Source organism: Contarinia nasturtii, unplaced genomic scaffold, assembly GCF_009176525.2.
Source record: "Contarinia nasturtii isolate CC-2019 unplaced genomic scaffold, AAFC_CNas_1.1 Cnas_scaffold_695, whole genome shotgun sequence".
Lineage (NCBI taxonomy): Eukaryota > Metazoa > Arthropoda > Insecta > Diptera > Cecidomyiidae > Contarinia > Contarinia nasturtii.
The window spans coordinates 7441661-7454959 of record NW_022198046.1 but is presented as its reverse complement, the minus strand read 5'-3'; the positions used below and the strand labels follow the sequence as shown (position 1 = coordinate 7454959).

The window sequence follows — 13299 nt, the reverse complement described above, 5'->3', positions numbered from 1 at the left end:
TTTGCATGTGGTTTCGTTCTTTTCTTCGTTCGTTTTGGTGTACGCGACGTCATTACATATTGATGGATCGATGTATGTGTGCCTTTCTCTGTACAAAGAACAATGTACTTTTCTTATTATTGGCTTCCCTTTCTTTCTTTCTCTCTTTTCTTCTTTTCTTTTTCTCTTATTTTTTTTTAATACAAGCGACGTAATAAATAAGATACGGACGAAACGAAAACATTCTGAATTCATAAAAAACGCAATTTAAAACCAATGTTTTGATGAACGATCATCTACTTATATGCTTCTCGAGCCAATCGGATGTTTTCGTTGAGCGTGAGTGTATATGCAGTCGTCAATTACGAAAGAGCGTTGGTGCGTCAATTTTCACTCTCAAATTCTGCTTGATATATATATTTTTTTTACTTTGAACCATTAGTCATAAACAGTTGAAAATTTATTTTATTGTGAAATCTGAAACTACTGTGATATATAGTGTGTTGTTCAAACGGAAATGGTTTGCACTGAAAAGAGAAATTAAATACGTAAGGTAAATTTAATAGATTGCCGGTATTTGTATTGTCGATTGCAACATTGTCGAAGCATATTGATATGTGCAAAAAGGATCAAATTAATTGTTTAAACTCCATTGGCATTAAAAATCAGCACTCGAAAGAATTTTAAAAGTGTGAAAAATAAATAAGAATAATAAATTGTCGTCGATAATCGTGACAGGGTCGCATATGATGGATTTCTTTCTTTCGTTTCGATTTTAGACTCGCTCCAAATACGCTGCACCTCATTGACACCCTGTGCTCCACAAATAGAACTCTTTCTTCATTCATTCAAATAACCGTTTATTGTTGTTTTCTTTTGTCGGTCGTTCATGTACACTATGTGAAATGCACATCGCCTGAGTTCGGCTCTTTTTGGCTCTTTGTTGTTTGTATACAAACTCGGTCTATATTTTGTTTTTATACTTTATGAACGACACCGCGGCGTCGTTGTATGTGTTCGATGATATAGAGTAGTGAGAGACTCGTGTATGTATGTATCATAAGCGAGCTACTGTACTTATGTTTTTTATTCGCTTTCGCCCGTAGTCTATATAGCCGTTCAGAATGTATAAAAGCACACACAAACTGTGTACATATGTTCTGTATGTATGCTACTCAGTGAGACGTACGAATGAAGCGGGTCGGTTGTAGCGCGTTCAAATTTCGTAGCGTACATAAAATTCTATTTATTTTAAAATGCTCATTGTTGATCAGTTGATGCAGTCGATAGGACATTGCTAGTGTTTCGTCTTCAAGAAAAGCAAAAAAAAAAAAGTTATTTCTCTTACGGCTAAAGTGTTCAATGGGAAGGATTGTGTGTCGCCGTTTCAATTAGTGATTCGAGTTAATAGGTTTTAAAACGATTTTTCTCCTCTCGAATTCAAAGAAAATTTAATTAAATGAATCAAAGTTGCGTGAGTGATACTTTGAAATTTATAAATTGGCCAAAACATTTGTGAACTATTTTTTTTTGTGCTCCGCTCATTTTGTGGGGAATCGCTGTTTTGCTAATTGCTGTTAATTATTTTGAACTATTTATCTCGATTTGTGCGAGTGAACGGACAATTTTGAACAAGTCATTGACACTCCGGCTTACGCATCAATTTCAATTCATTGCCAGACCCTAGTTTTTTTCCACAGCGAGTAAGTTTAAGTTTTTTTTTTTAAATGGAACTTTATTTAATTGGAAAAGAGTAGATTTTTAAGACGAAAGGTGTGTGAAAAAGGGGGAGAGAAATAAATATTGATGAAAAACTTGTCATTACAAATAAACGAAGGAAAACGAGAAGAGCGATAAATTTTTATCGTGAAATAGATTATAAAAACGTTTATGTGAAATTGTTTATGTGATTTAAATTGGCTTGAATCACATTTCCTGAACAATCGCTGTGACTTATGACTAATGTCGTGCATTGTGTGTGTGTGTGTGTGTGTGTGTGTGTGTGTGTGTGTGTGTTTTGTCGTTTGGATAGAAAAAGCAAACATTTTTCAAACATTTTTGCACTTTGTCACACACATACTAGAAGTTCTCTTATCGTCCTCTTGTGAATGTGTATGAAGTTAAAATGCTGCATTTGTACACAAATCATTGGTGAATGCATACACCTGTGCTGTTATCAAGTCAAGAATCATGTCAATTGATTGTGGTGACTGGTGAAGACTTGAGTGGTACTTGAACAACGCAATTGTGTAAAAAGTACTTAACACACAGCGCCAATTTTGTTAATGTTGGAAGAATAATTTTATCGAGTAAATTCTATAATCAGACGAAAAAAAAAACACGCTTGACATATTGTGTTTTGTAACAAATTGCTGATTAGCATTCGCTCAAACAATATATACATAACATTTCATTTTGTTTACCGTCACAGTATGGAATCATCACCCATTAATGCTTTGGTTGGATGATCCAATTGTCTGCGCTTCAAAAACTCGATTATCCAGCGGAGAATGTCAGGCAAAGTTTATTTTTAGCATTGTTTTTTTTTTCGTTGGATTATATAAAGTTTCTAGAACTTGTTTGAATAGCACTGTCACTCAACGAAATTCAAATAGACTTGTGTAGTTTTTTCTTCTTCTTCGGGGTGAAAATGTATATTATAATCGTCATTCGAATATCCGGCGTGATGATAATGAGCCGTATCGTTAATCACAATATTTGTGACGAGTACATTCAAAAAATTACACACATTTTTGACAGATTTAATCATTGAACAAACAATATATCACCGTTGATATATCTATAGGGTCATATCACACGACCAACTGTCTTTTTCGATGTCAGTACAATCATGACAATCGCCGTATTCTGCCGGAATGATAAATGTAAGCATCGTTGAATTTACATTGACTTGTCGAACATTCTGCATATTTAATGAAATTGAACAGTGACCGGTTCGCGCATATTTCTATGCTTGCCTAAATACGCTAGGTAGCAGAGATATCCCAAGCATAGCCGCAAACGCAACCGACGCATCGCCGTTCACTCTATATGAACAATACACATATTCGTTTATGCAGACGACCGTGCGCATACAATATAGCTCGAGTCGAATGGCGACGGGTGCGTTGCGGCTTGCGTCTCCGCTATGCTTAGCATAGCTATCAGGCATAGAAATATGCGCGAACCGGTCACTGAAATTGAAGAGTTAAAATGCATAAACTACTATATTTTACCCTAATAATATGTACATAGAGAGATGTAGGTTAACGTTACTGCCGATCGGTGAAAAAATTATGAGCAAATGTTATCGATTCCCAGAAGGCAAAAGGATTCGAAACATTGTTTGTTTATCAATGATGTAAAATTAATGCTTTTAGATTGTTTGTTGCATTTTGAGTAACGAACGTTATTATTTCCCAAATGGAAATCGACTTTCCGTTTAAAGAAATTTCTATGCCACTACGCATATAATTTTTTTCTTTGTTGTATAATTCTATGAAATGTTTATGACCAGAAAAATAGATATGCTATAAAGATATAAAGCGTCATTTGATACGTCATTTTATGTTGTTTTTTTATATTATATACACATTTTCGTCATTATATTTCTCAGGCATCGGGTAAATAAACTTATTTGTTGAGACCATTCTCTATCGGCAATCGAATGATGCAAAATGTGATTTCAACAGATAGTGCAGCAGATATATTTTTATTACATTGACAGGCATCTATCATTCATAGCACACTCTCTCTCTCTCTCTCATGCTCTCACTGTTTCAACTTCTCTCCAAAACGGTAAACTTTGCTACATTAGAAACGCTAATTTGCATTGATTGCAAATGTAAGTGCTAGTCATTGTGACGACAGAGATCTCGTTTTCACTATAAATTGCAGCATTGGTTGCATTGCGGTCAGTGGTGTTGCTATTTCTACTATAGCATACATTTGAATTACATTATTGTGACTTATTTTTTTCAATACGTAACAAATTCAACGCTAACAATCATCGTATAAACCAAATAAACTTAAATTCCGGCACAGAATTCATAATAAAAAAATATAACGTACACTGCCACACACTATATTTACACAATATTTTTTCTTCGTATAATTTCGTTAATTGTTTAGTGCAATTGAAGTTGCTTGACCCGTACACGATTGCAGTAATCATTCGAATGTGTTTCTAGCTGAGAATCATGTGTCACCTCTATTGGCCATATGCCAAGACACAACACGAAGTTGAAACATTTAATTGGTCTTTATGTTTACCGTCCTTGGTTAAAGCATACGCACATAATACGCATTCAGTATTTAGAAATTTTGAAACAAAAATGTTCGAACCAAAGACCGGTGGCCCGAATGAAATAAGCAGTTTTATTGTCATCACAAGAACGTGACCGAATCTCTTAAAACCGGCGTAGTAACCCGATGCAAATATTCAATAAATCTGGTTAGGTGAGTTCTGTTCGAAATCGTTCAGAAGTTAATTAAAATCTAGACCCATATATCGGAAGAAGTAAAAAAAAATTACAAGCAAAAAATCTGCGTATTTTTTTTTCGCATCATCTCGTTTTTATTTGATTTCCTGCTGTTCTCCCACATTTCATCAATTTGCGATTTCGATTAATAACTACATGAGATCATCAGGTCGTCGAATATTTCACGTGTGTATAATTTTTCAAGTGCAGGCCGTTTTAATATTCACGTTATTGATGCTATCTTTTGTCATTCAAAAAGGTTAAAGTCAATAATGTCATAAAGAATTCTAGTATAAGAAACAAAAAAGCAAATCTTTACTGAATTTCAATTAATTCACAGCTTTTCAAGTTATAAAAAAGATTGCTTGTACGAATTTTTTTTGGTCGGTCAGAATTGAAAACTATATGCATATAGATTGTGTCTGTGTTGTATCAAGTTGTGGTGAGATTTTAGCACCTATTAGAGTGGCTCGCGCCGGGACTTGTTGTATCAGTGCCTCTGCACTTGATGGATGATTCACAAAATCAAACTGAGAAAAAATACGCCCATTGAACCATAGAAAAGTACAAAATTAGTATTATAATATTAAAGTATTGTAATTATTCTTTTGAAGCCGAGTTCAAAATGCATGTCACTTATATATATTCCAGCGGCGCAACGCGACCAAACCGTACTTTATTTGTATATATTTCATCCGTTTGTTTACATAACATTCCCCGATTGGAGTATATATGTGAAATTGCGTGCTTTTAAACGATTCCCCAGAAATATTCTTGTAATTTCTTTATTTAATAAAATACAGGAAACATCGACCGAATGAAACAATAAGAACGAAACGAATAAAAATCAATATGATAAACGAATTTCGTTTTGTACATACCGTTTCATTGTTTGCATTTTCACATCAAATACACATTGCAACTATAAAGCTCTATAGTTCACTGTATCTTCGGTATTTATATGAAAATGCATTTGCATTTGTGAAAAATCAACGATGAATTAATGCAAAATCTTTCTGAGAAATAAAACGATGACGCAGTGTTCGCGAGACGCGATTGCTGATATGAAAACCGATTAAGTGAATGTTTGTTATTGCTGCCTTTTACTTCGAACGCGTCAAAACTAATTATGCGGAATGAGCTCGATTTCACAGCACGTTGCAGATAAAATGTTGCGGAATGAAAGAAGATAAATAAAAACGCACACACACACATTCATAAATGACCAATAACTGCAATAGTACAAGATGTCGATAGATTTTCAATTTTCTATCATAAAACACGGTCATTACAATTTTATTTGCCATATATATTGGCGCGCATTTTCCACAGCAATTGATTGAGCCATCGCAAATTATCTATTGAGAAAGAGAGAGAAATGCAACATTATGATCTGAACGAGATGATCGATAGATACAACATGAGACAGAAATTTTTCATTTCTCGTATGAAATAAAATGATTTTTATTGTAGTCGAGGGTCAATTTGAATACAATGTTTGTTACACACTCATGTTTGAAAAAGAATTAACAAATGTTATTTATACAAATTGCTTCGTATGATTTTAATTTCAGATTTTTATTCTTATTTTCTCTTATTCCTATTTGTAGCTTGAAAGCAAATTACCAATATCACCGAATGACGAAAATTTATTGAAGAGAATCAAAGGAAGAGAAAAAAAATACCGTGAAGAACGCTCTAATGACCAGAGAGTGACTTTTCAAAAAAATTGATTTTTATTAGCACCTCTAAGGTTCTATTTATCAATTTTTTTTGAGACATAACGATCAAAAATGCAATATTCTTCGGATGAAATTAGCGTCGATAGCGACCATCTAAGAAGCGATGGTGCGCGCGGTTTGAAATATTTACCACATTGGCCAGCTGTAAATATTGATTTTCAAGATTTGGTATACACCGTTCCGGATATTAGCGGTAAGTTAACATTGATTGAATTAAATTGTTGGGGAAATGAATACATGCATTTCAAAGTAAATCTAATGATTACTAATCGAATCAAATTATAAGCGAGATAGATAGACTAACTGATGAATTTATACCGTGCGCTAGCACTGACATTGAAAACCTACTGAAACTATTAAATCAATTAGTTTGAATCGCACGTAGTGAATGAAATGAATGTATGATGCAAAATGAATTGAATGTGCGAATCAATTGACAACGACAACGACTGACTTTTTTTTAAAGGAGAAACCTATGCTTATGAACTTTAAAATGTGACGCAAATAAAATGTCTTATTCTAATTTATATAACTGATTTTATAAACAGTCTCAGAACTTATGTTTAATAACAAGTTGGTATTAGTAACCAAGATGCAAATGATACCGTAAACATGTGCTCCTTCAAGCACACGTCTCGAGATTGGGATTTGCCTCAAATTGAATCACAAAGTGGTTTTACTACAATTATGCACTTTTTCGATTTAAAATTGCGCGCTCAGCTGCGCAATGTCTCTCACTCACCTTGACTCTGTCTATTGAACATGTGGTTTGCGTGTGTTTTTTTTTTCTTTTTGGCTAATAATTTTCTTTGAAAGGTGTGATCGTCGTCTATACATTGGAAAAAAGAGGTGTCAATTGAAAAATAAATAAAATAATGACGGTTGCAATGAGCATGTCGTGCACAAAATCGACAGACAATACAGAAATCCAACGTCTGGAAGAAGACGCACAAATAAAATCGAATACAAAATGCCAAATGATATGTGTCAATGACATATGCACTCACAAATGCCGCACGATGCAATTGAAGTCTCGTTCGATACAACCGAAGTTCAGTATTTATTATTCATCGATTTGTTTATCACTTTACAATTCATATTTGAATCGATAAATGAAATATATAAAGACGCTAAAAAGTATAGAATGTCATATGCGTCTGTGTAACGCTTGGCAAGCACGTGTCAAAGTGTAAACTCATATACTTATGATATCAACGAGGCGAGACGCGACTTTATTGAACATTGAACCTTTCATTCCTCGATATATATATGAGAAAATAACAAGATGCAAATTGGCCGCCATTGTAGGCGCTCATTGTTTGCAAGCTAGTTCATTAAACTGAAAATGGATCAATTTGCGATGAAGAGTAGATTGCATATGAATGCAGTATAGTGTTTTGTTTCGTCATTTTTTATTGTATTCGTTGCTTTGACATACTATGATTTTTGCCTCAAACAATTCAACAAAATGTATTGTGAACGAAGGTGCATTGATTGCGTCATCGATGGATATTATGTGTTCTCTGAATCGGAAACGGGAATTTAGTTCTGAAAGTACAGAGCTTATTGATTTATGAAACAAAATCCAGTTTTACGTGTTTAGAAGTGGAAATCACTACTTCGATTAGTTTCATAATAAAAACACCCCGTTGATAATGGATAAACCGCAGTTTACTGAGAGAAAAAAAACTGTGAACAAGGCTACCGTTTGTTACATCAATTTTATGATTTTGTGGCTTGTTGATTTCATCGTCTAATTACCACTAGAAAATCTTGCCCTATTACAGTGAAATTAAATTCCATTTTAACTGATGAACCAAAAAGTCAAAATGATGATGTGATGATAACCAAATGGCTCGAAAATAATTCTGTACAAAGTGCACTAAATTCTTGATTTTGTAATTACGAAATATAACGCACGCACGCAATTCGAATAAAATCAGACCTGAACTCGATGTTGTGTGACTCAAGTTCAACGTCATTAGAAAAATAAAAGCAACAATTCTAATTAAAATAATTTCAGAAAAAAAATAAACGTAAGCACAATAAAATTCTGAATAATAAATTGCATATAGTATTATTCGACATTGTGCCAAATACACGTTGATTTTGAATGACAGTTAAATTCATAATTTTTCGTTCTTCTTCTCTCTCTCACGGTGTGCTTTATCTATATGCTATACCGACGTTTTGCGCTGTCTTTGATTGTTGTTAATTTGATTTTTTTAATCGTTGTGTTGACGTTTTTGGATTTCTATGAAAACAACATAAAATCGCAGAAAGTAGAAGCAAACTGACGATGAACGGCAAGGTTAAAGAAAAAGAAGAAAACTTGAAATTATCTAAAACTCTTTTCTTTCCATCTCAAAATCATCTTCATTGACGTCAAATGTTTCAACTTTGTATTTAATGTTCCACAACGTCTTCGTTTTTTTCTTCACAACATTGTTGAATTGTTATTGTCTCGTGAAAAATTGTTGCATAAACCAAAGTAACCTGAAGCATTCTAAGCAATTAAGTATGTGCGTCGGCTGGAGCCAACTAAAACTTTTATCTTTTACGAGAACCGTGTCCGATTTAAATCATACAGTCATCTCATTTTACGACTCATTCGTTAATTTTGCTTATGACCGCGTTGACTTTTTGTTCGAATTTCCGTCACTTTATGAATCTCACAATTTGATATATAGTACAAAAACAAAACACCGTTTTAAAAACATAAGTTTACATTTGCAAAAGGCCATTGCCATTATGTTCACAAATATTCTTTGTGTATGCTTTGTGCAATTTGTCATCTTAAAATCTGTGCACAACAAATTATTGCTGTTGTTGAACAATGTACAAATAAGTGGTGTTTACAGTATAATGTAATAATCAAAAATGACATTCAAAATGAGAAAAGCACAGTAATCAATTTGATGATATGACCAAATTCGGCAGGGCGTCAATTAATCGATCGATCAATACTTCCATTTTTTCGATTTCAAAAAAAAAATTGCAACATTAAAAATCTGAACGTAATTCGCCTTGTAACAATCGTTTTTATTTACCCTTGTTTCCATTTTCGATTTTCAATTTACATTTCAACGTAAAATACCCGTCCCAAAATGGTGACAACCTGGAATTATATTCACATTACAGTTTCATTTGGGCGGACTATTACACGTCGCGTCAACTTAATGCTCTACAGCGGCAGTTTATTTTTTTTTTTGTGTCTCTCTCACTTCAATGAATTTCGTTTAGTCACTGTCATGCACATCGTTTTGTTGTTGTTAGGTCAGGTTCATTGACTTTCCACACATAGTACTATGGCGTTCGCGCATAGAAATCACTCTCATTGTGTTCCTCTATTTATGATATATTGCAGTTCGTTTGCAATACATGGGCTTTATGCTAATTTTTACTAGTCATTCTTGTATACAATAGCGCAATCTACAAATATTTGTGCGAAGAGAAAATTTAGTTAGTAAATTTGCATGATTTTAATGAATTCTTATGCGATTAAATCGGTTTTTGTTGCTGTCATCAACTGAATAGTAGAAAAAACATCATGCTTATCGTAGTGTCAACATTTTTATGTACGTCAGTGATTTTAAAAACCAGATTTTGTGCTCACCAAATGTATGGCATGTTGAGCTCATAATAATTGCCATCGTCGATCATATAAATGACACAATTATTTCATGTTTCAATCTAATCAAAACACGAAACCAGGCTACAAAAAACGATAGAATTTCAATTTGCATTCACACGTGCCAAATTCGCATTTCACATGCATGCGAAAATTGGGATAATTAACAGATCGAGAGAGAGAGAAAAAGTTGGCAATTAATAAAGAAAAGATGAAGAAAAAACATTTAAAAGGAAGCACTAATCATTATTAAACAATAATATATGAATCCTTTAAGTCATTATCGCGAATTTCAGTGAGCTTCAACATTTGTTAATAATGATAATGAAATGTAATTTCGATTTCAGGAAACAAAGTAATTTTGCGAGGTGTTAGCGGTAAATTCAAATCAAATCAACTAACAGCGATTCTTGGACCGTCGGGTGCAGGAAAATCGACGCTACTCAACGTTTTGGCTGGATATAAGTAAGCCCTAATTTGTTTGTGATTTATGATTATGACTTCAACTGTGTACTTAATTGCATATGCCATTTCATTTGATTTATCAGAGTTTCAGATGCAACTGGTTCAGTTTTCGTAAATGGGCTACCACGCGATATGCGAGTATTCCGGAAAATGTCAAGATATATTATGCAACAAGATTTATTTCAACCAATGCTAACCATACGAGAGGCCATGAAGGTTGCAGCCGATCTAAAACTTGGACACGATTTGACTAATGCTGAAAAATTTGAATTGGTGAGTAATAATACAAAGCAATTAGCATTGATTAACGTGTTTGACATTTTTTTTGTGTGAGGAAATTTATAACGGAATTTTACATCGATGAGACATTGCTTTGTTTAAACATATTCGATCATTATAATGACCAAGTAATTTAAAACGATGATAAATAAAAAGAAATATTCATTTGCTATTTCTGAGAACAAAAGAATTAATCGACTTAAAACACTTGTTATTTTAACTGTTTATTATTGATATAACGGGTTCTGATTGATTTCAATGAGATGTACTTTACGATTGAAAACAGAGAGAATACAAGGTTTAATGAAGTGATCAAAGGGCAGTTTCATTTTAACATTTGAATTCTCAATTGAATTCTGATAGATTGACGAAATTCTTGACTTGCTAAGGTTAACCAAAGCAGCAAATACCATGGGTCACTTATTATCGGGCGGTGAATTAAAACGTTTGTCAATTGCTTTGGAGCTAGTAAACAACCCTCCGGTACTTTTCCTGGATGAGCCTACAACGTATGTTATTTTCCATTGAAGACAAATATTTACATATATTTACAAAATAAAGAGCAAATAATGTTGTTTATTTTTATAACAGTGGATTGGATGATTTATCATGCTCACAATGTGTGTCATTATTACGACGTATAGCGCACGGCGGCCGCACCGTCATTTGTTCGGTGCATACGCCATCAGCGAAAATTTTCGAAATGTTTGATCATGTTTACATATTGGCGAATGGACAATGTGTATACCAGGGTCAAGGTGCATCTTTAATTCCATACACACAAAGTATCGGTCTTAATTGTCCGGTGACGTACAATCCAGCCGATTTCAGTAAGAAACACTTGAGATACCCCCTTATCACATGTTTCACAATGGCAATTTATTTTTAGTGATTGATGTTGCAACTGGTGAATATGGTCATGAGTACATTGACAAAATGATCTCCGCAGTTGATAATGGTAGATGTTTAAATTGGACACCATATGATGCCATCACAGAGAATAGTCAGAGAAATGAAAAGATTTCGGAACCATGCTTCGATGAACTTATAGAAGAAATCGATCCAAAGCATTTACGGGCAAGATCATCAAATTGGGAACAATTTTGCACACTGTACAAACGAAGGACTGTACAAATGTGGAGAGATTCCGTAAGTTCAACTATTCTAGTCTCATGAATTTCAAAAAATGTTCGAAAGCAAAAATAATAAAGTTAATTTGAATCCATTTCATTTTGCAGAGTTACATCAAGCTTCGAATTTACATGATTTTCTTCCTCGGTCTTATCGTCGGCGGAATTTATCAGGGAGTTGGCAATGATGCAACAAAAGCATTGTTTAATTTTGGCTTTTGTTTTACCGTAACTATTGCATTCATGTACATTCCTTTGATGCCGGTTTTGCTACAGCTGCCCATGGAAATACAGCTGCTGAAGCGAGAACATTTCAATCGATGGTTTAGAATCGGACCGTATTATTTGGCGATGACAGCCGCAAAATTGCCAATGCAGATCGGTTTAGCATTTGCATATATCACCATGATTTACCTCATGTCCGACCAGCCTTTGGAATACAATCGCATGGCAATGTTTTACTCAATTGCTATACTAATCGCACTCACATCAGAAAGCTTGGGTGTTTTGATTTCATCGAGATTGAGTTTGATTGTGAGTCCATTTCTCATCGAATATTTCCTTCGATTTAATTGAATTATGTTTTTTTTCTTCTTTAGAATGGAATGTTCGTGGGGCCAATTGTAACGGTGCCTTTAATGTTATTGGCTGTTTACGGTATTGGATATGGGCGTGAGATTGAAATATCACCGTACATTCGAGTTATGATGTCATTCAGCTACTTGAGATACGGACTGGAGGGTTTAATTGACGCAATGTATGGCTATGATCGCGGTGACACAATCTGTCCCGATGGTGAAGTCTATTGCATGTTTGCCAAAGCGAAATTCTTAAAAATGGTGCTTGGTTTCGAAGATGTTAACTTTTATTTGTCAATGGTCGCACTTGTCTTGTACTACTTTTTGTTTACAGTTACAGCATTTTATATGATCAAAATTCGTATATCTACAACTCACAAAAATAATATCGCTGTTCAGTATTTGGGACGATTTGTTAAAACACATTTAAATTTTGCCGCATACAAATATTAAGTTAAGTTGTTGCATTCGAAGGATATACAAAAACAAAAATGTGAAATAGATTTAGAAGAAGATTACTAATTTAAGATTTAGATTATTAAAATCATTTTATATTAACCGATTGGACTGCTCGAATTCTGTGACGAATGTTAACTTCACATTGTTAAGTTTACTTCTTATAAGAAGTTTTAAGATATTGTATTTTTACAAAGAGTTTTGTTAACAATAAATTTGTGTATATGAGAAAAAAATGCTGACAACATCAAAGATTCATTTCTTTTATCTTTTTAAGTAAAATATAGTCTTTTTGATAATTCTGTTCGTTTTACTTGGGATCGATGCAGATTTAAAATCACGAATCCGTGTCTTTATATCAACATTTTAAACTTTTGGTAAGGAAAAAATTATTCTTGTATTGATTGTAGCTTGATGATGTGCATAATATGTTGTGGCAAATAGCTGCTTTTTTCATACCAATCCAATTTCATTTTTCATTTAACAACATCAACCGAATGCAGCTCCATCTATTCAATCAGAGCGAAACCACCTTTTAACAAATTCAGATGTGCTAGC

General features: G+C 33.7%; 1 protein-coding gene across 2 annotated transcripts; it reads left to right on the top strand.

Moving 5' to 3' along the window:
* Positions 1-418: 418 nt before the first annotated feature.
* Positions 419-12973, top strand: LOC116341171 (ATP-binding cassette sub-family G member 1). 2 transcript variants are annotated; one of them, XM_031768086.1, is made up of 9 exons: positions 419-532; positions 6071-6395; positions 10181-10298; positions 10382-10571; positions 10941-11086; positions 11169-11407; positions 11467-11726; positions 11816-12241; positions 12307-12973. In XM_031768086.1, the coding sequence occupies exons 2-9, from the start codon at positions 6254-6256 to the stop codon at positions 12736-12738; spliced, it is 1953 nt and encodes a 650-aa protein (XP_031623946.1). In that variant the 5' UTR covers positions 419-532; positions 6071-6253; the 3' UTR covers positions 12739-12973. The 2 variants fall into 2 exon arrangements, with proteins under 2 accessions (XP_031623946.1, XP_031623945.1); XM_031768085.1 differs by lacking the exon at positions 419-532 and adding an exon at positions 1158-1682.
* The last annotated feature ends 326 nt before the right edge of the window (positions 12974-13299 follow it).